General features: G+C 50.6%; 1 protein-coding gene across 1 annotated transcript in view; it reads right to left on the bottom strand.

Moving 5' to 3' along the window:
• LOC139051988 (protein NLRC3-like) overlaps window positions 1-23,393 on the bottom strand; it is a 45,577-nt gene that overhangs the window by 16,055 nt on the left and 6,129 nt on the right. Inside the window, exons 2-4 of the mRNA XM_070529056.1 lie at window positions 23,163-23,281; window positions 12,823-13,002; window positions 11,681-12,043 (exon numbers count right to left, since the gene is read on the bottom strand). Of these exons, the coding sequence (XP_070385157.1) occupies window positions 11,681-12,043; window positions 12,823-12,999 (540 nt within the window). The 5' untranslated portion in view covers window positions 13,000-13,002; window positions 23,163-23,281. The remainder of the gene's footprint in view (window positions 1-11,680; window positions 12,044-12,822; window positions 13,003-23,162; window positions 23,282-23,393) is intronic.

The raw sequence follows: 23,393 nt of genomic DNA, 5'->3' as shown, positions 1-23,393 counted from the left end.
GCGCGGACTGGTGAGAAGTTCTTCACGAGGAGGTTGTTTTGTAGCGTGAACGAAGACAACCTGCGCTCAAATGCTCTAGGGACAACGCCGGTGTTCCCTTCCAAATACTCGACGAGGTCTTTTAGCTCCGGGTCTGCTCGCTGCTGTTTAGTGACGTCTGCCGCGCTTATTATTCCAAGGAAGGCGTCATCGTCCTCGTCGTCTTGCGGCGCGGGAACGATGGGGGTGCGTGATTACCAGTCGGCGTCGGAGTGTTTTCGTCCAGACTTGTATATTACGGCGACGTCATATTCTCGCAGTCTGAGGCTCCACCGCGCCAGCCGTCCTGAAGAGTATTTAAGTTAGCTAGCCAACAGAACGCGTGATTGTCATTGACGACTTTGAATGGCCTGCTATAGAGGTAAGGGCGGAATTTTGCTGTAGCCCAAATGATGAGAGGCATTCCTTTTCAGTCGTAGAATAATTGCCTTCCGCTTTTGACAGCGACCGGCTAGCAAAAGATATCACACGTTCAAGTCCGTCTTTCCTCTGGACTAGGACGGCACCGAGGCCTAGGCTACTGGCGTCAATGTGGCTCTCAGTATAGGCGTCCTCGTCGAAGTGCGCAAGTACCGGCGGCGCCTGCATGCGTTGTTTGAGTTCTTGAAATGCGTCGGCCTGCGGCGTTTCCCACTTGAACTCGACATCACATTTCGTTAGATGTGTTAGCGGCTTCGCGATGCGTGAAAAGTTCTTGACAAACCGCCTATAGTAGGCACATATGCCAAGGAATCTTCGCACTGCCTTCTTGCCGATTGGCTGCGGGAACTTTGCGATGGCAGCTTTGTTCTGCGGGTCGGGGCGCACTTCAGATTTGCCGATGACGTGGCCTAGGAATAGAAGCTCATCGTAACCGAAGCGACACTTTTGCGGCTTCAGAGTGAGCCCTGATGACTTGATGGCCTCTAATACTGTCGCAAGCCGATTAAGGTGATCGTCGAAATTTCCGGCGAAGACGACGACGTCATCCAAGTAAACAAGACAGGTCTGCCACTTCAATCCTGCTAAAACCATGTCCATCACGCGCTGGAACATTTCAGGCGCCGAACACAGTCCAAATGGCATAACCTTGAACTCATAGAGGCCGTCTGGCGTGATCAACGCGGTCTTTTCGCGATCCCTTTCGTCGACTTCTATGTGCCAGTAGCCAGACTTGAGGTCCATCGATGAGAAGTATTTAGCGTTGCAGAGCCGATCCAAAGCGTCGTCTATCCGTGGGAGGGGGTATACGTCTTTCTTCGCGATTTTGTTCAGTCGACGATAATCGACGCAGAAACGTAGGAATCCGTCCCTTTTCTTCACTAAAACAACTGGAGACGCCCACGCGCTTTTCGACGGCCGTATGATGTCGTCGCGGAGCATTTCGTCGACTTGTTGCCTAATAGCGTCACGTTCTCGCGTCAAAACTCGGTAAGGGCTCTGGCCGAGTGGTCGAGCGCACTCTTCGATTATTATGCGATGCTTTGCGACTGGCGTTTGTCGAATCCTCGATGACGTTGAAAAGCAGTCTTTGTATCGTCGAAGCAGACTTCTGAGCTGTTGCTGCTTAATCACGGGGAGACTTCATTTATGTCGAAGTCTGGCTCGGGAACTACGGTCTTCGGGGTAGATGCGACAGAATCCGAGAGGACAAACGCATTGCTGGTTTCCAGAATTTCTTCAATGTATGCGATCGTCGTACCCTCGTTGATGTGCTTGAACTCTTGGCTGAAGTTTGTCAGCAACACTTTCGTGTTTCCTCCATGCAGTCGAGCGATCCCTCTTGCGACGCAAATTTCACGGTCGAGTAGTAGACGTAGTTCGCCTTCGGTGACGCCTTCTACGTCAGTGGGCGTTTCGGTGCCGACCGAAATAACAATGCTGGAGCGAGGCGGGATGCTCACTTGATCTTCGAGCACACTCAAGGCGTGGTGACTACAAGGGCTCTCCGGCGGTATCGCTTGATCTTCCGACAGCGTTATTGACTTCGAATTCAGGTCAATGATTGCGCCGTGTTGGTTGAGCAAGTCCATGCCGAGAATGACGCCTCGTCAACACTGTTGCAGGATAACGAAGGGGGCAGGGTAAGTCCGGTCATGAATGGCAATTCTTGCCGTGCAGATTCCAGTCGGCGTGATGAGGTGTCCTCCAGCGGTCCTAATTAACGGGCCTTCCCATGCAGTCTTAACTTTCTTGAACTGGGCGGCGATGGGTCCACTCATGACCGAGTAATCGGCCCCTGTGTCGACTAAGGCGGTGACTGCGTGGCCGTCGAGAAGCACGTCGAGGTCGGTGGTTCTTTGCCTTGCGTTGCAGTTAGGTCTTGGCGTCGGATCATGGCTGTGTCGCGTTGACCTGTGGCTGGTATGGGACGTCGTCAGGTCGTCTTTCATCGTCGTATTCTTTGCTTCCACACTTCGCCGGGACGGCGGCGTGTCGTTATGTCGTCGAGGTAGTTTCTTCGGCGTCTTCGTCGGCGGCGGAGGACCTTCGTCAGTTCGACGAACAGCAACCGCACCTCCATCGGTTGCTGCTTTTATTTTCCGGATAGGGGCTCGCAGACCGGCCCCGGGCTGGGCCAGTGTATGGATGGCGCTGCGGCGACAGGTAGCGGCCTGGTGACGGCAAACGCGGCGGTCGTCTTGAGTTCCACTGAGTGGCGGCTAGGTAATCGGCGATGTCACGTGGGCGCTCCCCAAGCTGTGGACGCGGCGCGTTGACGGCGAGCCCTCTCAGTCCCAAGTCGCGGTATGGGCATCGGCGGTACACATAGCCGGCTTCTCCGCAGTGATAGCAGAGCGGGATGTGGTCGGGGTCTCGCCAAATGTCCGTCTTCTTCGCGTAGGTGCGCTGGGCGACGGGTGGGCGTGCTGGTGGCGGCGGCGGCGGACGGCGGAATTGCGGGCTTACCCCTGGCGCGGTCGCAGAGGGGTGCCTTGACGGCGTGCGACGGTGGCGTAGGTCATCGCTTCCGGCTGGGGCTGCGGCGATTGTGATTGCACCTCAGGAACTCCAAGCGATCGGTGCACCTCTTTCACGATGTCGGCGATCGAGGCCACTTGAGGCTGCGACGAAGGCAAGACCTTGCGCAGTTCTTCTCGCACAATGGCCCTGATGGTCTCGCGCAGATCGTCTGTGGCCAGTGACTGAATTCCTGCGTACTGAGTAGAGCTTGTACGGCGGTTGAATTGCCGGTTCCGCATTTCGAGTGTCTTCTCGATGCTGGTGGCCTCGCAAAGGAACTCTTCTACGGACTTCGGTGGGCTTCGCGTCGTTGCGCCGAAAAGTTCTTCCTTCACACCAGGCATGAGAAGGCGGACTTTCTTCTCCTCGGGCATATCTGGGTCGGCGGGTCGGAGCAGACGCTTCATTTCTTCCGTGAAGATGGCAACGTTCTCGTTAGGTAGCTGCACTCGGATGTCCAGCATGCCTTCGGCCCTTTCCTTGCGCACGACGCTCGTAAAGGTGCGCAGGAAGCCGCTACGGAAGAGGTCCCATGTTGTCAAGGTCGACTCCCGGTTCTCAAACCACGTTCTGGCGGCATCTTCTAAGGCAAAAAGTATACATGCCGCAGCTTATCGTCGGAGTCCCCGTTGTTAAAAGTCGCGATTCATTCGTAGGTCTCCAGCCAGGATTCTGGGTCTTCAGTCGCTGCTCCATGGAAGGTCGGTGGGTCCCGAGGTTGTTGTAGGATAACGGGGGACGCTGGGCCAGCCATTGGGGTAGTTTTGACTACGATCTTCTTTATCGAGTCAGGTAGAAGTCCGTGCTCTGGGGGCAGTCCTTGCAGTCTGCGGCTAGCACGCTGGTCTTGGGCTATGTTAGTTTACTCCTCGGGCTTCGGTCTTTGATTGCGGCTTTGCGGGAGCGTTCGGTACAGAACGCACGGGCACCTCTACCAGAGTTCACGTGGTAGTGACTGTGAAGAAAGCAGCCAAACTCAGAAAGACGAGACTAGCGTTTTATTGGACGAACCTGTGCCCACAAAACAGGCTACACTTACAGCACAACGATAGCGGCGAACGCGGTCGGCGATCGTCGAAAATCTGATCAGCGGGTCAAACGCGTCGGCTTTTATATAGCAGTCGTCGAATGTTTCACACTAATCGTTGGAACCTGCGTGCCTTTCACAAAGTTCTACGCCATACGCGTCAGGCGATGAAGTCAGATAACACAAGGTTCGGCGATAACAGACAGCGGATAGAAGCATCGATAATTTTCCAGAAACTTCGAATGTATGCAGGCGCGTCCAGCGCTGTGCGATAACATTTTTAGGCGGCCAAACGTGGTCACCCGATAAAGATAAGTACACGTGTCAATATCTTTTCTACAAAATTCATTCTGGGAAGTTGGCCTTGGAAGTATCTAGCGAGTGCTCAACAAAGAATGGCCGGTCTCGTCAAAAACTTCCCTTAATTTTCGTGCCATCCAAGTTTCGAGCGAAAACGTAAACGTGCGTTTTCTGGACTGCGTTTCCCGGGCCGTAAGGAGCAGGCTCCGATGGTTTACAATTCTCTCAAAATGTACTGTCGGCCAAAAAAAAAAACAGCCTGGTTAAGCCCGGAAGATTGCGAAAGTCCAGCGCCGTCACTTGGCCAGGGGGGGCGTGACACTCCCCGTTTTCGGTGGCACTAGAGTTACTGTATATGCTACCACAGGTTACCTGTGGTAGCATATACAGTAACTCTAGGTGGCACAGGAAATTTGTTCCATCTCTGAATGGGCGAACGCAAAAATCCGTTTCCCTTGTATGGCCTCCTAGATCGTCGCGCGCACGCGCGCCGATCCCGGTGGCCAAGGCCTTCCCCCCGCTTAACTGTGCCCTCCTCTCCCCATGCCCTCTCTTGTAAAACCCTCTCAACTCCCTCACCTTCGACTGTCCACGCGCCCTCGCCGGCGTGCCGTACCAGCCGGCCCGGCGGCTGCTTAGTCCTCTACGTAACGCTTTATTTTTGTTATCTGCTGTCATCGAGATGCGTGCGCTGCTGTGCGTTGATCGACGTGGCTTGTTTCGTCAGTTATGTGGTCCTCGGTAGCTGTGTGCTTGTGCACCGCGACGTTTCACCCGTTTCACGACTCGTACCGCTTGTGCATCGTGCAGTGGTGCACGAATACCTCAAAAACAAGTCCTGCAAGGTTGTCCCGGGTGCCTAATGGCAACAGGTGAGCGCTCAGACCCAAGGACATCAGAAGGCGCATGTGCACGAACACAGCCCTGTCCATTTGTGTGCTCCATGAGGCTCCGGACGTCGTTGCGCCTTGATTGTGCTACACTTGCCTCTTCCCGGTAGAGAAAGCTGACAAATAGGTGCTCCTCCTCATTGTCACCTGGTACGTGACTTGTGTTTTTCTGTGCCAGGTCTCATTCTGCAACTTCAGTAACTTTCCCAGCTTTCCATACCTCCCTCAGTGCTTTTTCTGTGTATCACGTTCTACAAACCTACTAACAGCTGAAAAATTACTGTTAGTGTTTGTGTACTATCTCAGTAACCCCCGATGGGAAAACCGCGCGAACAACCTTCATGTGTAGGCATGATACGCTTTTTTCTTCTTCGGGAAAGCATGAGCATTTCAAGTGTCCTACATGTTGATTTTTGCAGTACGTGTTTATTATACAAAGGAGAGCACAATAGGTACGACTTAGTGCCTTAAGTGACGTAATTTTATCGCTATGCATTGCATTCGGGTAGAAGGAAAAGTCGTGTTGGCTTGTTTTACCTGGTCTTTGATTGAGGAATAAGCCTTTCTGCGAATGTTTTCTATGTGCTGCTGCAAAACCCGACTACCTTCTGTTCCCCTTGCCACCATTACTCAAGTTGTGGCCAAGTGCAAAATAATGTGATAATGCGTGTTTCAGTTTTTAGTACAATGTTATTTTTTTCTGCCATGTTTTTTTCAATTTGTTCAGCAATAATGAACATGTCACGCATTTCATATACTTTCGTGCAGATTTATAAGTAAGGTTTCTTTTGGTATGACTCTCAATCAAACAGTGTTAGCATTTTATTCTATCTTTCAGGTACTTTGCGTGCCATTGTTTTTGCCATTACCAGTGAGTTTTTCCTTTTTATAGTTGTCATGAATATGTCATACGCGTCGTCCAATTTTGTGCAATATCTTAGTGCACATATCAGGAGCTCGTCTACATTTAGGTCTTGAGGACGTTATATAAAAATCTTGTTTTTTTATGTGTGTACATGAAACGGCCTTCGCGTTTTCTAGCGCTTTCTTTTGTTATTTCACCATCTGTGAACTTTTGTCTTTAGTACTCTTGTATACGTCATGCACCTTTAACTTTTGCTCACTTTTTGAGCGTGTATCACTCCATGTTGTAAGAAAAATTTGTTTTCGGAAACGAAGTCATTAAAGCGAGCCTAAGCATCTATTGTGTTGGAAGTGGAATTTTTTTCTATGTCGCGGCACATGCTGGAATAAGTATGGGCAAGACTGCGTGCGTGCCAACGCATAGCCCACGGCGCACCACGCGCCAGCTCGCAAGCAATGCTAATGCGCGGCGTTGCACGCGCATTGCTTGCGAGCTGGCGCGCCGTAACAAGCGCGCTATAAAAAACAAACGCGCCGCTTGCGGGTAAAAACAAAAAAAAGTGAGTGGTGCGCGCGGCATGGGGGAAAGGGAGTGGAGTGGGTCAGCATAATAAAAACAAAAAGGAAAGAAAAACGTTTGGGAGAGGAGATGCCGCGCGGCTGCTGTTGCCATGACAACCTAAACAATCATGTGCGCCGCCATTTTGCTTCTGCGTCGCCCATTGGTTAGGGCCGTAACTGAAGGGGACCTTGGCGCTAGCGTCGAAAGAGCGTCTACTCGAAAACGGCCAATGGGAGCCATACGGAATGTCACCCCCCCCCCTTGACTTGGCCGCAGCTGATCGTTCCAGCCTCGCCTTGTACACATCATCCGACATAGCGCAAGGCAGCGCGCCGACCACTGCGAGGACATAGAGAAAGAAATTCAACAAGAGGGGACACTCTTCAAAAACTGGCAACAGGAAACACGTCACGCCTAGTTTCAACAACGTCCGTTAGTTGACGCGAGCATCAGAAAAAAAGAATGTGAAATAAACTTCCAGACAACAATTTATTTTTTTTATTCCTTCCCACTAAAAGTGAAAAAGTTTTGCGTGTAAATGAACTTATACTTTGCAACTTTTTGTTGCGTTGCCTAGCAACAAGCTAGCGGCACGCCAGACGCGCGTGCATACGTCATGCGCCAGACAAGCCGCAGGAGTGAGCGAGGACGGTCGTACGTGCGAAGCTCGCGTGCTCGGCGACCCGTCTGTTTTGGATATAGCCCATTTTTGGGGGGCTTCCGGCCTTCTCCATGCTTCTCTTGCGTGTCGTCTGCATTTCCACACGGCACCACTGCACTACTGGACTACAGCAAGGTGAGAAATTGTGTTTGACAGTGTGCGGCGCATTTTAATCACATTTAGGCTTAGTTCGAGTGGCGCAGTTAGCGAAAAACAGCACCGCCGTCCTGGCGCAGTTAATTTGAGTTAATGCCTCGTCCTGGGAGATGTTTGCGACACTTTCTATGAGCCGCAACATTACTGTAACTTATTTCGGTAGTATTTGGGTACGCTTGCCGCGCCCGGCTTATTGACGCAGTAAGCGAAAACCGGCTCGGCCGTGTGACGCATTTGCGCGTGTGCATGCGTGTACTACGTCGTAGCGCCTGGGACAGACAAGTTTTCGCGCATTCTGTGGCTCCCAACATTATTGTAACTAACGTCGTTATATTTGGGGTAGTTTAGTTGCACGGTTGCCGCGCCCGGCTTATTGACGCAGTTAGCGAAAAGCAGCTCGGCTGTGTGCCGCAGTTTCGCGTGTACTGAATCTTACTGGTAGAAGTTCGTGACGCATTCTCTGACCCGAAAAAAGTATTGTAAATTATTTGGTAACTTTTTGGGATACCCTGAGGCTTGCTCGCCGCGCCTGGGGTTGTGAAGCTGTTAGCGAAAAAAGCAAGCCGCGGCCGCGGCCACAGTGAGTTAGTTTTGCGTGTACTGAATTTTAGTGGGACAAGTTTGTGACGCATTTTATAGCCCTGCAACAACATATATCTTATTTCGGTACTCACGCTTCTCGAAAACGCGACGAGCGATTGCCGAGAGTGATAACACGGGAGTGTTGCATGCGCCGGCAGGACGCGTAAAAGATAACAAGGAGGAGCTCAAGAACATGACATTTATGTATTCTGAGCGACTGAGAACAGGCTTTGCACCGACGAGTCTGACTTGAGTGCGATTAGAAGGCATTCTGCGAGCGTGTAACATGGTCTGGCCTAGCCTGTGTTGTAGCTACCTTTGTGTACTTGGCGTACCATCGTGTCGACTGAGGCCAAGTTGTTTTGGAAACGCGCAGTCACCCGTGTATTTGCGCACTTAAAGTGCAGGAAACAATGCCCGGGAAAGGAGAAGTGCTTGAAAGTCGGATGTTCAGATTTTATGGCATTGTTTGGGAGGACTCTTTGCTGCGAAATGTACGTAAAAGTGAATTTATCTGTAATGCCGCTCATTCACCACTTACGCACGTTTCGCCTCTACACGCAATACTCCTGTTAGGTCAATATACCGAAATGATAGATGCTTGTAATTTACTTTCTTTCAGCTGATGGAATCCGGTGGAGCATCGTACGGCAACGACTGCTGCTTACCTGGTGCCACAACTTTGGATGAATGCAGAAGAAGCCCGTAACGAGCATTTATATAGAGCAAAATAAAAAAATTCATCATTTCAGAAGACGTCTTTCGTGTTCTTTATGAAATTGCAGCCGACAGATTCGGCGCAGTCTTGTAAAGGTCAATCGCAATCATTTCTACTTAATAATGAAACGATTCCACGCCAAGGCCACGCGAGGTTCAGCAGACGCGAAAAAAAAAAAAACATGAATGCCGCGCCGAGCAGCGGAGCCGGCGTGGCGTGTACCAACAGGTGTTCAAAACGCGCGCGCCCAAAAACGAAACCGGAAAGAGTCAACAACATCCGCTTGGTGCGCTACAGTCAATTCGGCCGCTGGGCTCTATGGGAGTGTCCGCTCTTGTTGAAATTTCTTTCTCTATGGCTGTAGCCCCATTTATCCTCCTAGCGTGACGTCACACCTACGAGCGCCCTCTCTCGGTAGCGCCGCAGCAGCGGCGCGCAGGGCTTCGCCTCCACGATTGATGCCGCGAGCTGGGGCCCCGTCTCTCGGTCTGGCGTGACGTCACACCAGCGAGCGCCCTCTCTCGGTAGCGCCGCTGCAGCGGCGCGGAAGGTTTCGCCTCCACCATCGATGGCGCAAGCTGGGGCCCCGTCTCTCGGTCTGGCGTGACGTCACATATTCACGTGACACGCAGCTGTGTAAGAGGCGCCACGACCACGGATGGACCGAAAGTGCGAGCACAGTATATCTTTCGCAATCAAAGCAAACGGACCACGGCTCAAGTGGCCGGAGTGGCTTCGGGGCCACACTAGGGCGCTGCTATCGCGTTCCGCGCGCTGACAGCGAGAGTGCCCCGAATGACGCCAGTCTTAGCCCTCACTCTCACGCGGGGTATCGTCACGCTTGATAAATTTCTAGTGCACAGTTTGGTTGCTCTGCTGCTGACGCCCGCGACGAAGGGGACCGTGCGTCGCCGGTAGTCCAGCACATGGCGCTGTCGCGCAGTAGAGGGCGGCCGCAGCGCATCAAAGCGCGGGACTCAGAAGGAACGAAGACCCGTTCTGATTGTTGTTTTGCTTACGTTCACCTTGTGTTTCATATTAGTACATGTCGCCGGCGTCCACCGCTGCTCCAGTTTAGGCTGCATAGCAGAAGTAGCTGCAACGGCGTTAAAAGTGATGCGCGCTTTTTCATGCCAAGCTGATAAGTTACAGGCGCAAAGCTTTGCTGAGGACACGGCTTTTCTGTCAAGATAACTTTTCCGGCAGTGTCTCCAGCACTGGGTTTACTATTTACATGAGTGACGCCTCTGAGAACTGCTTTGGATAGCTACTACAATGCGTGGGCCGTTATGAAACTTTACAAAAGTACGGCCAGGAAGGGATAATTGGGAAGACGAATCGGAGGAACTAGTTAGTCTTGAAAGTTTATTCACGGAAGCATTCCATGGCTTGAAGGGGTCCTCAGTGCGATGAAAAGTTGCCGTCGACCGCGATGACTTGGCTTACTCGCCTTGGCAGCGAGTCGTAGAGCGCCGCCGCTATAGCTTCGGGCGTCCGCGCAGCGCTTTCTGCTAACTTATTGCGCGGGCGTGAAAGAGCGCGCGTCACTGTAGCCGCCGTTGCGGCTACTTGCGTTATGCTGCTTAAAATCGAGCAGCGGCGGAGGCCAGCGACATATACTAATATGCAACACAAAGTGAATATAAGAAAAACAACAATCACAACGGGTCTTCGTTCCTTCTCAGTGCCGCGCTTTGATGCGCTGCGGCCGCCCGCTACTGCACGACAGCGCCATGTGCTGGACTAGCGGCGACGCACGGTCCCCTTCATCGCGGCCGTCAGCAGCAGAGCAACCGCACGGTGCACTAGAAATTTATCAAGCATGACGAGGCCCCGCGTGAGAGTGAGTACGGAGGCTGGCGTCACTCGGGTCACTCTCGTCGTCAGCGCGCGGAGCGCGATAGCAGCGCACCGGTGTGGGCCCGTAGCCGCTCCGGCCACTTGAGTCGTGGTCCGTTTACTTTTTGGCCGATAGTACATGCCCATTTTTTACAACATTCTTAAGTAGTACTTTCATGCGCCTGAAAGCGTCGCGTTTCAGCTGTTATTTTCACTAGTTGGTTCTATAAGGAATTGGGTATAGAGTGCTTGGAATCTGCTCAATAAGGTTGTGTCATTTCAGGAGCGTTATATTTTCTCCAGTAATTAGACCGTCCAGTTAACACACACGCGCCGACAAATACCCATTTATCTCCGCCATTGAAATTAGACATCGAAAAACACCGGTTCAAAGGCGACAGAAATAAACACTGATTAATTACCCCCGAATTCGAAGAAAAACGAATCACGAAACCACCGTACACTATTTATCAGGGACGCAATAATGAGGGGTATCATCGAATTAATTTTGACAACCTGACTGTATTCAACGTGCGCCCGAAGCACGGTAGACGAACGTGTTTGCGTTCAACCCCGATCGGAATGCGGCCTCTACGGTCGGGAATATAACCCGCGATCAGCATCACGACGCCAACGCCACTTAGCTACCGCGGGGGTTCATTCGATACGTGTGGCACGAGCAGTTTGGTAAAACTGGCCCTTGAGACGCCCGTGGCCCATGGCCTAGCCAGCCAAGCAAGCGACCCATAAGGCACCTGAATGATCAGCACATTTAGGACTCTGGTCTGACCGTAGTACACGCGGCCGAGAGGCTTCCTTGCATGATCGTCTTACAAGAACGTCCTCACAGTTGGCCAAGAATGAATAGTCTGGAAACAAAAATTAGAATAATAAGCGGAAGTGAGCATAGAATCTTGAGGAGTGCTGGGAATGAAACGATGCAGCGACCTCTTGCTCAGAACCAGTCCGCCATAGCCACGACACATCACGGCGGCGGCCTTATCAGCGCTGTCACACCATTGTGCCACGTGTAATGGTGACTAAACTATCGGTACGTTCCTCATGATGCCCGGACGAAGCATGCCATTATAAAACTCACCCTGTCGAGGCTGACGTGCGTAAGCAGCTCCGTTTGGTCGAGCAACCGAACCAGAGGGCACACCTCGAACGAAATCTCGATTCCCTCGACACCGGTCAGGTGGGCCGTGACGATCCGCTTGGAGAACGTGATCTGTTTCAGGAACTGCACCGGGCGAAATCGTGCCAGCACTGACACGTTCAGGCTGACGCCCGAGAAACAGCGATGCTCGCGCAGAAACCACAATGTAGCCAGGAAGAGCACCGCAGCTCTTGGGTCGTACGGAGCCATGGGATCGTCATGGATCATGTTGAAGTCTAGGCTGCCTTCGCGCAGTTCGTCAAAGTCAATGCCGAAGGGGTTCAGGAGCTCGTTCAACTCTTCCTGCATCGCGCGCAACGCCAATAAAGTTCGTAAGAGCTGCTTCCTGAAACGAAATGAACTGGCTCGCTTCACGGCTTGAACTCGTACAAGGTGTGTCGGCATATGTAAAGTGTCGTATATGCACAGAGTCCTCATTGTCTTACCTGCCTTGTCCCTTAGCTACTCTGGGAGCTGTTCTATGCAGTAGCCTTCTGTCCTAATTATATGTGTGTAAATTTTTGTGTGCTACTTATATATATATATATATATATATATATATATATATATATATATATATATATATATATATATAAACGAGAAGAAAGGGGGTTAACCGAGGGTCCCGATTTTATTAGTCATATCATACGAAGCCAACAAACATTGACACCAAGGACAACATAGGGGAAATTACTTGTGCTTGATAAATGAAAATAAAGAAATTAAGAAATAATGGAAATTAAAGTGGATGAAAAAAAAACAACTTGCAGCAGGTGGGAACCGAACCCACAGCCTTCGCATTTCCTTCGCATATATATGTATATATAAAATTTAAAATTTATAATATTTATATTCTTGATACGTGTGTAATATTCCTTTTCTCACTGGCCTGCACAGACAACGAGCAGAAGAACGTCATCTTCTGTCTTAGGGGCAGAAGGCACTGAGAAAAGCGTCTGTGTGGTTACCTTAACGTAAATTGCAAACACTAAACCCCTGGGGTTGTAGCCAGTGTGAGCTGTGTGTGATGCGCACGCTTCACTTTTCTGCGTGGACGTGGTTGAAGTGACGGAATGAGTTACCGCATGAGTCAACATCCAGCAGCGGGCACCTCCTTCGTTTCGCTGCGTACATGGGTCAAGCAGAAAAGGCACCTTCAGTATATCTCGGGCGACAAAGGCGGCCCTCTCGAGCAACTCGAGGTCGTCCTCGAACTGATCTTCGGCAAACTTCCGGAACCTGACTACCTCCACGTCCATGACCTGGAAAGTGTCAGAGATATTGGAGCAACATGGTGGCTAGAGCCTAAAACACCAGCAACGTTTAGAGCCTAATCCAAGAGCAGAATTATCCAGCACGAAATTATTAGTCGGTCGAAGTTTCCCGTGAGATTATCCAGGTATGTGATGCGTTCTTATCTCTGTCTCAGTGATTCCCAGCGTCACACAGAGAAGAAAATGTGGGCACAAATGGTCAAAGATGATTGCCCAAGTATGCGAATAGCTGACACGCCTCATGTATTAGGCATGTGCTGCGGCAGCGCTCTTCTCTCGCACTTCCCTCTCGACACACTCCGCCATCTGGAGGCGCCGGTGTTATGCACGCGCATACCCTGTGGCACATGGACATTGAGCCAAGTTGCCGTCAAAGAGGTTCATTCAAGGGGGACACATACCCATGCGAACGGAATAGATCTTAGGCTGCAGAACCTTCGGCATCATGTATTTGGTGGCGTAGCTGCGCAGCCGGAAAGACAACTGCTCTGACAATGCCACGAATGCTATTCCCATTTACATAAAACCCACGAGTTTGGTCCCCAAACACAGATCTACATGTGGTATGGATATAGTACCACACGCAGGGCTTTTGTCAGTTGGAATCGATTAGTCGAATGAGTTAGACGTCGCGAAGGAACAACCCTTGAGTCATGTGCTCACTGCTCAACCCTGATTTTTTAACGTGCCCCTAATTGTAACTGCGAGAGTGTTTTTGCATTCCACCCCCATCGAAACGCTGCCGTCGAGGCGGGGGTATCGAACTCGCTACCTCGTGCAAAACACCATATCTAGTCACTGAACCACTGCTGTGGAGTGGCAGGGACCGTGAAGATTCTATTGAATTAGAAAAAGCATGGAGGGCCTTTGAATAAAGGAGGGCGTGTTTCATTCAACTTAAGCGAGAGTAACAGTAGGAGACATTTAACTTGAATCCACGCTCTTCCAATCAGCCACAGGCGTAAAAGCTTGTCTCGGCAAGAACATGAAATACAAATAATGCAAGCATGTTGTATTTTCAGTGATGGAAGCGGCACTTGGTCTTTTGAAGCAGCTTTCAGGGCAGGAAAATCGCAGTTTGGAGCATAAATTTATGCTTTCGGAGCAGAAATATTTACTGTTTGGAGCAAGAAAAGAATGCTTTGGAGCACTAATTTAATTTTCTGGAGCAAAGAGAAGCTCTGTATAGGTTAGTACTTTCTGAAACATTGCATGCAATATGTCTTATACTATGATGCAAGCATTATACATACTTGCATCTTACACTTATTGCATTGCATGCAATAAGAATAAAATGGAACTCCTGTTCCATTTTATTCTTATTGTATAAGAAGATGAGGATAAGCGCCTACTTATTCCTAAAATACAGCTAATTCAGCATTCCAATAAAGAATTTAACCATTTAAAAGTGCGTAATAGCCACCAGCGGTTCAGCCCACCGTCAGCGCCGGGCACGGTCTCTCAGCACGAGCGGCGTTCTTCGAGAACAGTGCTAAAGAGATTGACCCACTAGAAAGCGCTGGAGTGAATAGCCCACTATAGTGTTCCTCTTCTTCGCTACAATTACCCTCGGGTACGAAAAGGGAGCCGTCCGGCAAGCTGACACCTGCTGACTACGAGTGGATGATAGTACGGCTTCAGGCGTTTGACGCTGACAATGTCTCGTCCACGACGGCGCATGTCCGAACACAGTTCAATAAGTTCGATCACGTAGTTAAGGGGGGATGCGCGCTCAATGATAGAGTATGGGCCTTCATACTTGGTCAGATTTGAAGAGAGCCCAGGTGCAGCGGAGGGAATGGAAAGCCAGACATGCGCTCCGCGATGGAAGGTCGGTTCAGAGGTGGTGTGACGCGAGTGCTCTTCTGGCGCTCGTGGTCATTGGAGGTAAAGGCCCGTGCGAGAGCGTGGCACTCGTTAGCATGTCTTGCCGTGGCAGAAATGGGTGCACATTCAAATGCACCAGCCGGTATGGTAGGATTGGGTGGATGGTGTGCGACAGGTGCCTACCGTACAGTAAGAAAAGGGGTGAAAAGCCGGGTGGTGCTCCGAGTAGCGGTGTTCTACACATAGGTCACGAAGGGCAGAATGACGTCGCAATTTGTGTGGTCGGAGGCGACGTAAATTGCAAGCATGTTGCCGAGCGGATGGTTCAGGCATTCTGTGAGATCAATGGTTTGAGGATGGCACGCTGTAGTTGTGCGATGAACAACGTGGCCCTATTTGAGAATGGCTTCATCTATTTTGAATAGGACGACACGTCCGCGATCGCTGAGCAGTTCCACAGGTGGTTCATGACGCAGGATGAATCGATGAAACGAGGAGGAGGCAACAACGCGCGCTGTAGCTTCTGGGAGGGCGGCAGTTTCGGCGTATCGCATGAGGTTGTCAACCGCCACAATATGGCCCAGCGGTTTCCAGTCGATGTCAGGAAAAGGGGCCCATACAAATTGACGCTGACGCGTCAAAATGGCCAGGTAGGACAAGTTAAATGTTGCAGAGAGGCTGGCGAGAGGAAGAGTGGGAATTTCCGGCGCTGACAATTGGGGGAAGAGCGAACGAACTTCTGAACGTAGCTGTACATGCCACGCAAGAAGTACCGCTTTCGAAAGCTGTGATCGGTTTTAAATATGCCCGAGTGTGCACACAGTGGACCGGCGTAGAAAGGTGCGCATATGTTGGAACGGAGACTGCGAGGTACTACTAGTAACCACTGGTGCCCGTCGGGATTATAATTGCGTCGTTGAAGCAGGTTGTTGCGAATGGCGAAATGGTGGGCTTGACGACGCAACATGCGAGTGGATAGTGGTGCTGATGAAGCAGAAAGCATGTCTATAAGAAAGGTAATCCAATTGTCCTTGCGCTGCTCAGAGGCAATGGTGGCGAAGTCGAGCGAAGAAACTGCAAAGTGGGATAGCGAGCTGCAGGCATTGCATCAGAGAAGGGAAAGCGCAAATGGGCGTCGACGTCAGAATGCTGGCGTCCGCTGCGGTACAGCACGCGGATATCGTAGTCCTGCCGCCAAAGTACCCATAGGGCAAGATGGCCTGAGGAATATTTCAAGGATGGCAGCAAACAGTGCATGGTGGTCCGTGACTACATCAAATGGACGGCCTTACAAATTAGGCCAGAACTTGGTGAGAGCCCAGTTGATGGCTACGCATTCTTTTTCTGTCACAGCGTAATGGGACTCAGCTTTCGTAAGCGTACGACTTGCATAACCCGCGACAAATACAGGAAACCCCTGTTTGCGCAGGGTAAGAACAGCGCCGAAGCCAACATCGCTGGCACCTTTGTGCACCTTGGAAGGGGCTGTCGGGTCATAATGGCGCAAAATTGGCGGAGACGTTAGCAAATGACGGAACCTTGTGAAGGCCTCGTCGCACTCACACTACAAAGTGAGGGGCCCGTTGCTTCTATGTAGCTTCGTCAGGGGCTATATGATCACGGCGAAACTGCGACTGAAGCGTCCGAAGTAGGAACCCAGACCGATGAAACTGCGCAATTCTTTCAATGACGTTGGCTTAGGCAGTTCGGCAACGGACCGAAGTTTGGCTGGATCGGAGAGAATTCTATCCTTGAATGCGACGCAACCTAGAATTGTCAACTGCCGAGCAGCAAATCGGCATTTCTTGAGGTTTAGTTGTAGCCGCACGTTTGTTAAACACGAAAACAGACGGGAGCTGTTGAAGGTGCGCGGTGAAGTCAGGAGCAAAAACAATGTCGTGAAGACCGCACAAGCCCGTGTGCCACTTCAAGCCCAGCAGAACTTTGCCCATCATGTGCTCAAACGTTGCGGGCGCATTACAATGTCAAAAGGCATTACGTAAAATTAGTATAAGCCGTCGGGTGTGACAGAAGCTGTCTTCAGCCGATCTGCGTCTGCCATGGGTACTTGCCAATACCCTGAGCGCAAATATAGAGATGAAAAGAATTCTGCGCCTTGTAGACTCTCAATAGCGTGCGCTATGCGCGGGAGAGGGTAGACGCTCTTGTAAGTGAGGTTGTTGAGGCCGCGGCAGTGACAAAAAACCGCACAGAACCATTTCTCTTCGTAACTAGGACGACAGGGGATGCCCATGGACTGATGGAAGGTCGTATCACCTCGCGGCGAAGCATGTCGTCGACTTGTTCGCTGATTACATGGCGTTCTGCAGGAGAGACACTTTACCTACGTTGGCTCAATGGTGGCTGCGGGTCATTATCGATGCGATGTGTAACAGTTGGCGTCCGGCCCAGGGAATATTGCCTTACGTCGAAAGAAGAACGAAATTCTTCTAGAAGGCACAAAAGTTAAGATTGCTGGACCAGTGTAAGGGCATCGGCAATAGAAGAACCGAACACATCACTGGGCGATAGGTAAGACGTAGAAACAGCACTGAGCGCACTGGAATTAGCACAGTAAATGTTACTGGGCACGCACATAACTTGCACGTCTTCTGTCACTTCTATATTGCCAAGACGTTCCCCTCGAAACAGCAACACGGGGTATGGGAACGGATTGCAAACGAAAATGGTGATGTAGCACTGTGTGATGTCCACTGTCTCAAAAGGCAGCAGCAGACGTTTCCGAGTGAGAAATTGGTCACATGGAGACAGTAGTGCAACAGCGTCTGAGATTCCGTTGCAGGACATGGGCACGTAGCTTTGGCATAGAGTGGTGATGTCTGTCATGGACTGAGGATTCTTGGCAAGTACCATGTTGAAAGCATCGTTCTCTATCCCTTTGAAGACACTTATGATTTTGTAAATCTCCGATATCGCCGCATTAACTTTGTTTTGCACAAGTTGAGTATATGTTCAATGTAGCTGGTAAATTATTCACCCGGATGCGTGGCACACCAGAGCACAGGACCGAATGAGGAGGCGCTTGCTGGGATGGAGTAGGAGGCGTTTGCTGGGATGAATCTTCAGACATAATTGAGCGTACGGTACGGGATCCTAGTTCCGGGGTTGACGTTGTAGGCCGAAGCAACCTACACCCCTTGTAAAGGTGTTTATTAAACACCAGCGGTTGGACCCACTGTCTGCGCAGGGCACGGAGTGTGAGCACGAGAAGCGTTCCCCGAGAACAGCGCTGGAGAGCTTGACTCACCAGAAAGCGCTGGAGAGGATGTCCCACTATGGTGCTCCTCTTCTTCACTACAATAAATAATTTATTTTCATTTCAAGGTATTGAGCCACCTGCAGTGTAATTTACATGTTCACGTACGTACGCAGGCAGCACGGTCACAGCTACATAAATTACAGCGTGTATGTAATCAAAGCGCCTATACGTGTTAATGAATTTCCGTGCGCGAAATAAAATGTACAGTTGGTACAGAGTTGGAGTGATTGGATGGCCGAGGTCAACAGCTAAGATTGCATCGCTGTAGGGCCAGTACCTCGCCGGTCCTATATCACCCAGCCCAGGCGATCGTTTCTATTGGCACTCACGGCGACACAGAAATGCGATACAATTTGTTTTTCACATGAAGTACTACTTAATAAAAGAGCAGTTGATCAACTATGTGAGTGTTTCGTAAAGCAGCACCTAGCGCTAAACCACTGGCATGATCGCCACAATGACCCGATGGCGTTTCGTCTCACAAACGGAAAGCAAACGCCTATCAGTGAATCCGCTTGGGTGGCTTGCCTGCACTACGTTTCGTTTGCTATTCACACCGCCAAGTGAGAAAAACAGTTCATTTAAGTCCATGGTAATCATGTTGTCAAAAGTAAGCGCACTTTGACGAGCTGCGGCCAGATCGCAGGCACCGTCGATAGTAATTATTGCGGCGGTCAGCGAGACAGGCCGACAGTCTCGTTCGGCCGTATTTCGATGGGAGTGAAATGCAAGAACCTGCATTGGCTGCACGTCAAAGAAGCCCAGGTAGTCAAAATTATGCTGGAGCTCCACATTACCGCACGCCTCATATTCAAATCGTGGCTTCGGCACTCCCCCCCTTCCACCCCCATTCACCGCCTCGGCAAGCCGGGGCGGTGAATGGGGGCTGAACCTACGCGGCACTACGGGTCCAAGAATACTAGGGTGGCCTCGATGCGCTCCCCCCCCCCTCACCGCCCCCCTAGAATACTATACAATATATCGACGATCACTTCCGTTTGCAAACACCGTTAGGTCTATATGATGTAGCTGTGATGGAAAGCGCGTGAGGGTGAGTCGCCAAGAAGGGAGCCTTGAATGGCGGCGCCTTCTCTCGCGCGCAGAATATGTATTTCCAATTCGAAGGAGGTGCGGGTCGGCGCAGGCCTGGCGCAATACCTGCCATAAACGGCAATTTTGCACATGCTGTAGCAGGACTTCCTTTACGGCACAGTTTGGCGCAATTGGCGCAGCACTTCCATCACTGTAATGTTTTGTAAAGATGTACATAAATTGAATATCTCGAACTAACTATCCTAACGAAATAATACGTCGAGACGGTTGCTAATAATTATGATAGGATACATCACCTTTTCAAGCACACGCATAAAGTGGCCCGGGTATTCACGTGAACGCACGCAACCGCGCCGCGTTTGCGTACGACGTTTTATTGGGATAGCAATTATATGGACACTCAAAAGGCACATTTTTGCCGTCGGCGTCGCTGTGGAAGTGATGTTCCGTATGAAGTCCAAGGGGGATAACACCGTCGCCGTGCGCCTAATACTGTATGTTCGAGTGAAAGCGTGCAAGGAAGCTCACGATCACGACTCAATCTCGCACGCGCAAGGGGGGAAAGCTGGAAAGAAGCAGGCCGTCTTCCGTCGCGCGCTACGTTCCGGGGGAGGGAAGGGAGGGGGGGGGGCGTTGTACTGCGTATTCCGCGGCCGCGCAGTCGACATCTTGAAACCGATCTGCGTTGCGGGCAGAGTCTAGGTGCTTCTACGGCTTATACCTTCGTGCATTCTGCGTTCTCGCCGCTGTGTTTGCGTTGGAGCGATACACAGCACGAAGGTCACTTCGCTCGCTACTCCGCGGCGGAGTATAGGTGCACCGACGACTCGTACCTTTGCGCGTGCTGCGTTCTCAACGGTCATTTTGCGTTGAAGCGATAGGTCACTTTGCGCGCTGCTGCTGACATGCTTCCTCATGCCAGCGTTTCTACAGTGAGTGTCTGCGCTCATCGAGTGTGATGTGTTCATGTATGCCTGTGCACCCTGACACCATGGTTCTCAATTTATTTACTAAGCGAATGTTTGCAACTACATACGGCTACTAAAACTACTATCCTACTTTGTACAGCTGACTATTACTTTGCTGTGGCAAGCTAAGCTTCGCCTTCCGTGCGAAACTTCAACTTTTTACATTGTTGTTTCGGCGCTGTCAAGAATGGCGAGCTGTGAAAGAAGATTGCCACACAGTTACGACAGGGCGACACGACGCGCACCTCTCCCTCTCCGTCGCTGCAGCTGGGAGGCGTTCAAAGAAGCGGCCTTTGTGCTGGAATCCGCCGCCTTACTCCAGCCCCTTCGACATTGTGACGGAACTAGTTCGGTGTGTGAACAATGATTCCGGAGTTCCCCAACGCGGAGCTGATTTGACACGCATGGACAAGCTGCCGTGGGGACGACGTATTTTGGAGCGTCTCACGCTTCGGCCTAGCACGGAACAACGAGCGACCCTCGATCGGCGCCGATAGTTTCCCGGAACGGCACCCCGCGCGGTTGCCTCTGTGTACAGAGCGCGGTTGCCTTTGTGTACGTAAACTGGTCTGCAGAGCAGCGGCGAGTTGGTGATGAGTAAACGAACAGTCGCCGCGTCGTAGGACCGGCGCATCGAGTGTATAAAAACTGTGGTTGTGCGAATGCTGAGGACACTTCTCTTGAGCAGTCATGTTAGACTGAGTCACTTCTTTCATGCAGTCCTGTTGGACTAATACTCTTTTTCTCAAGCAGTCATGTTAGACTGATTTAGTTTCTGTAAATAAACCCTTTTCCTCGTTCTCGATGAGAAACAGTTCTTCACTTCATCAACGATCTCAGCGTAAATAAGTTGGATGACGGCATGGGCCAGCTACCTTCGAATTCATGCCGTACTCCAATCTTGGCAAAGGACCACGGACGATGGGATTGAGCCCCCAATCCTGACAGCGCCTAATGCAGGAATCTACCCGGACGCTGACATCAGTTTATAACTTATGAGGTGCGCGCGTGCTTCAGCTTTTATAGCAACGGGAAAATGGTTGACGCACAACGACGCTACAATGTTGCATGAGTGCTTTGGAGCTTCCTGCTATTAGCGTTTAAGTTGGTTATTTAGCCTTGTGACCTATATTGAAGCTTCTACCCATCATCGCAGTTTAAGTTTGCTGCGAGGGGAATGAATCAGCACGCTTTCGAAAAGAATATTGTCAATGAGAGGCTGACTGTGGTACAATTTATCAACAAAGCTTGCTTTCTACGCGTACTTTGCCTAAAAAAATTAACAAATGGGTAGGGAGGGGAACGCAAGTGACATATACGAAGGAATGTTTGCGACACAAAAAAAACTGCGTGTAAATCGTATACCCTTAACGGTACCTCTTTGCTATCAGTGACAGGAATGCGCCCGTCAATTTTTAAAGCAGCTGTTCAGGTTAAAATCAACATCAGTGCCTATTTAATGGAAAGCTTCTTTACAGAAATGGCTTGTTGCAGTCCATATTTAAGGAAGCATTTTGCTTGAAGGATTATAAACGTTCCACCTCAAGAAAATTCGATATTTGATGAAAAATGACCCGACAGTTTTACCCAGCGTTGAAGATGAAGCGAAAGCTTTACATTTAGGAAAATTTGAGGCTGAAAATGCAGGAAAGATTAAGTCTAACGTGTACCAGAACGACCACGCCAACCTTGTCGCTTCAAGGACTGCTAGTGTTATGGCTGGGTGGCTACAAGCAGAGGTCGTCGTCACAGCGTAAAACAGAGTGCACATGCATATGTTCAAACATTCAACGCACAGATGCATACGCGCAAAAAGTACGCTAACGGGTTAGCGCACTTTGCATCCGGATAAAAAATCAGTTTTTATTCTCCCTGTAGACGGAAATCTATTAGCGTTTCGGCCATAGTAAAGAGGCAAACGCTATTCAGTCCTTCACGAAAAATGAGTTGAAAGCTGATCGTGTTAAGACAAGTATAACACGGTAGTTTTCCTAGAGCAGCTTTCGGGTAGCAAAACGCAAAACTATCTTAACGATTGACTTCAGCACCCGAAAGCTACTGCTTGCGCTGGTGACGTCGTAATGCCTGGATACGGATTATTATCGGCCACCTAGGGTTCTTCAGCGTGAAATCTCGGTGTGAAGGCTTTTATGCGTTCCGGCGTTATTTAAGTGCTAAGGCGCGGTCAGTAATCGAATTGCTAACGTCGTATTACAACACCGCGGATTACTTTCTAAAGTTACTTGCTGAAAGGGCACATTGAGCATCACGTAAAAGTGGGCTATTTGCTGTTCCTTCATCAAGTTGTGCGCTGAATGCAACTAGCAACCACGATATGCAACACCAGAAAAGGACGACCGAGCGGAAACCAAGGCGACATTGAGCTTAGTAGCACAACGCCACAGCCACTGGGCTTGCGTGGCGAGTCGGCCCGCGCTGTGTCGCTTGGTATTCTCCGTACACACTTTCCACTGCTGGCGTTAAAACAAAAGGAAGCCCTCGGGGTTTGCGTGCCAAAACCACGATACAATTAGAAGGCACGCCGTAGCGGGTGTATCCGGTTTAATTGCGACCACCTGGAGTTCTTGAACTTTCGCCCAATGTACGGTAAACGGGCGTTCTTGCATTTCGCACCCCATCGGAATGCGGCAGCCATGCTTGGGATTTGTTCCCGCGCGCTCTCAGGCTTAGCAGCGCAACGGCAAAGCCACTGCGCCACCACAGCGGGTGTGTTGGCGTTTCATCTGCCCTCGCAGGTACTCAGCGTATTACACGTAGGAGCGGCACGCATAATGGCTACCAAGCTCCTTATTTGCCCGAGAACCGAAGCTTATCTCTCAGCAGACAAGTCGCTGTCGATTTCGAGGTTATTTCTCAGATATGGCGGTCGTCGGGGTACCAATGGCCAAGATTCGATTTATTTAGCTGGATACAAAGAGCTTCGGGTAGCGGAGCTGTATAACTGGCTCCAGAGAACCAGCTCAAAGGCCGGAGAAGTCGTAGCAGGTGACAGCACTTACGTTAAGCGACGTCAGGAGCCGGTGGCTGGGTCCAGTTGCGTCCCCGCGTGCAGAAGGCAGTGCTAAGCCGCTGCGGCACGTTGCACGTTCTGGGAACAGCGTCCACGCCAGCAATGGCGCTGCAGTAGCAAATTGTGCTGCGCATTTACCGACAGGGGCGGCAATTTCGTTGAAAAATAAAAAAAGAGGAAGATAATAATGCCTACGTCCAGGTTCATCATTTTAGTTCAA

The sequence above is a fragment of the Dermacentor albipictus genome, unplaced genomic scaffold, assembly GCF_038994185.2.
Source record: "Dermacentor albipictus isolate Rhodes 1998 colony unplaced genomic scaffold, USDA_Dalb.pri_finalv2 scaffold_17, whole genome shotgun sequence".
Classification (NCBI taxonomy): Eukaryota; Metazoa; Arthropoda; class Arachnida; order Ixodida; family Ixodidae; genus Dermacentor; species Dermacentor albipictus.
This window is presented reverse-complemented; position numbering and strand designations above follow the sequence as displayed.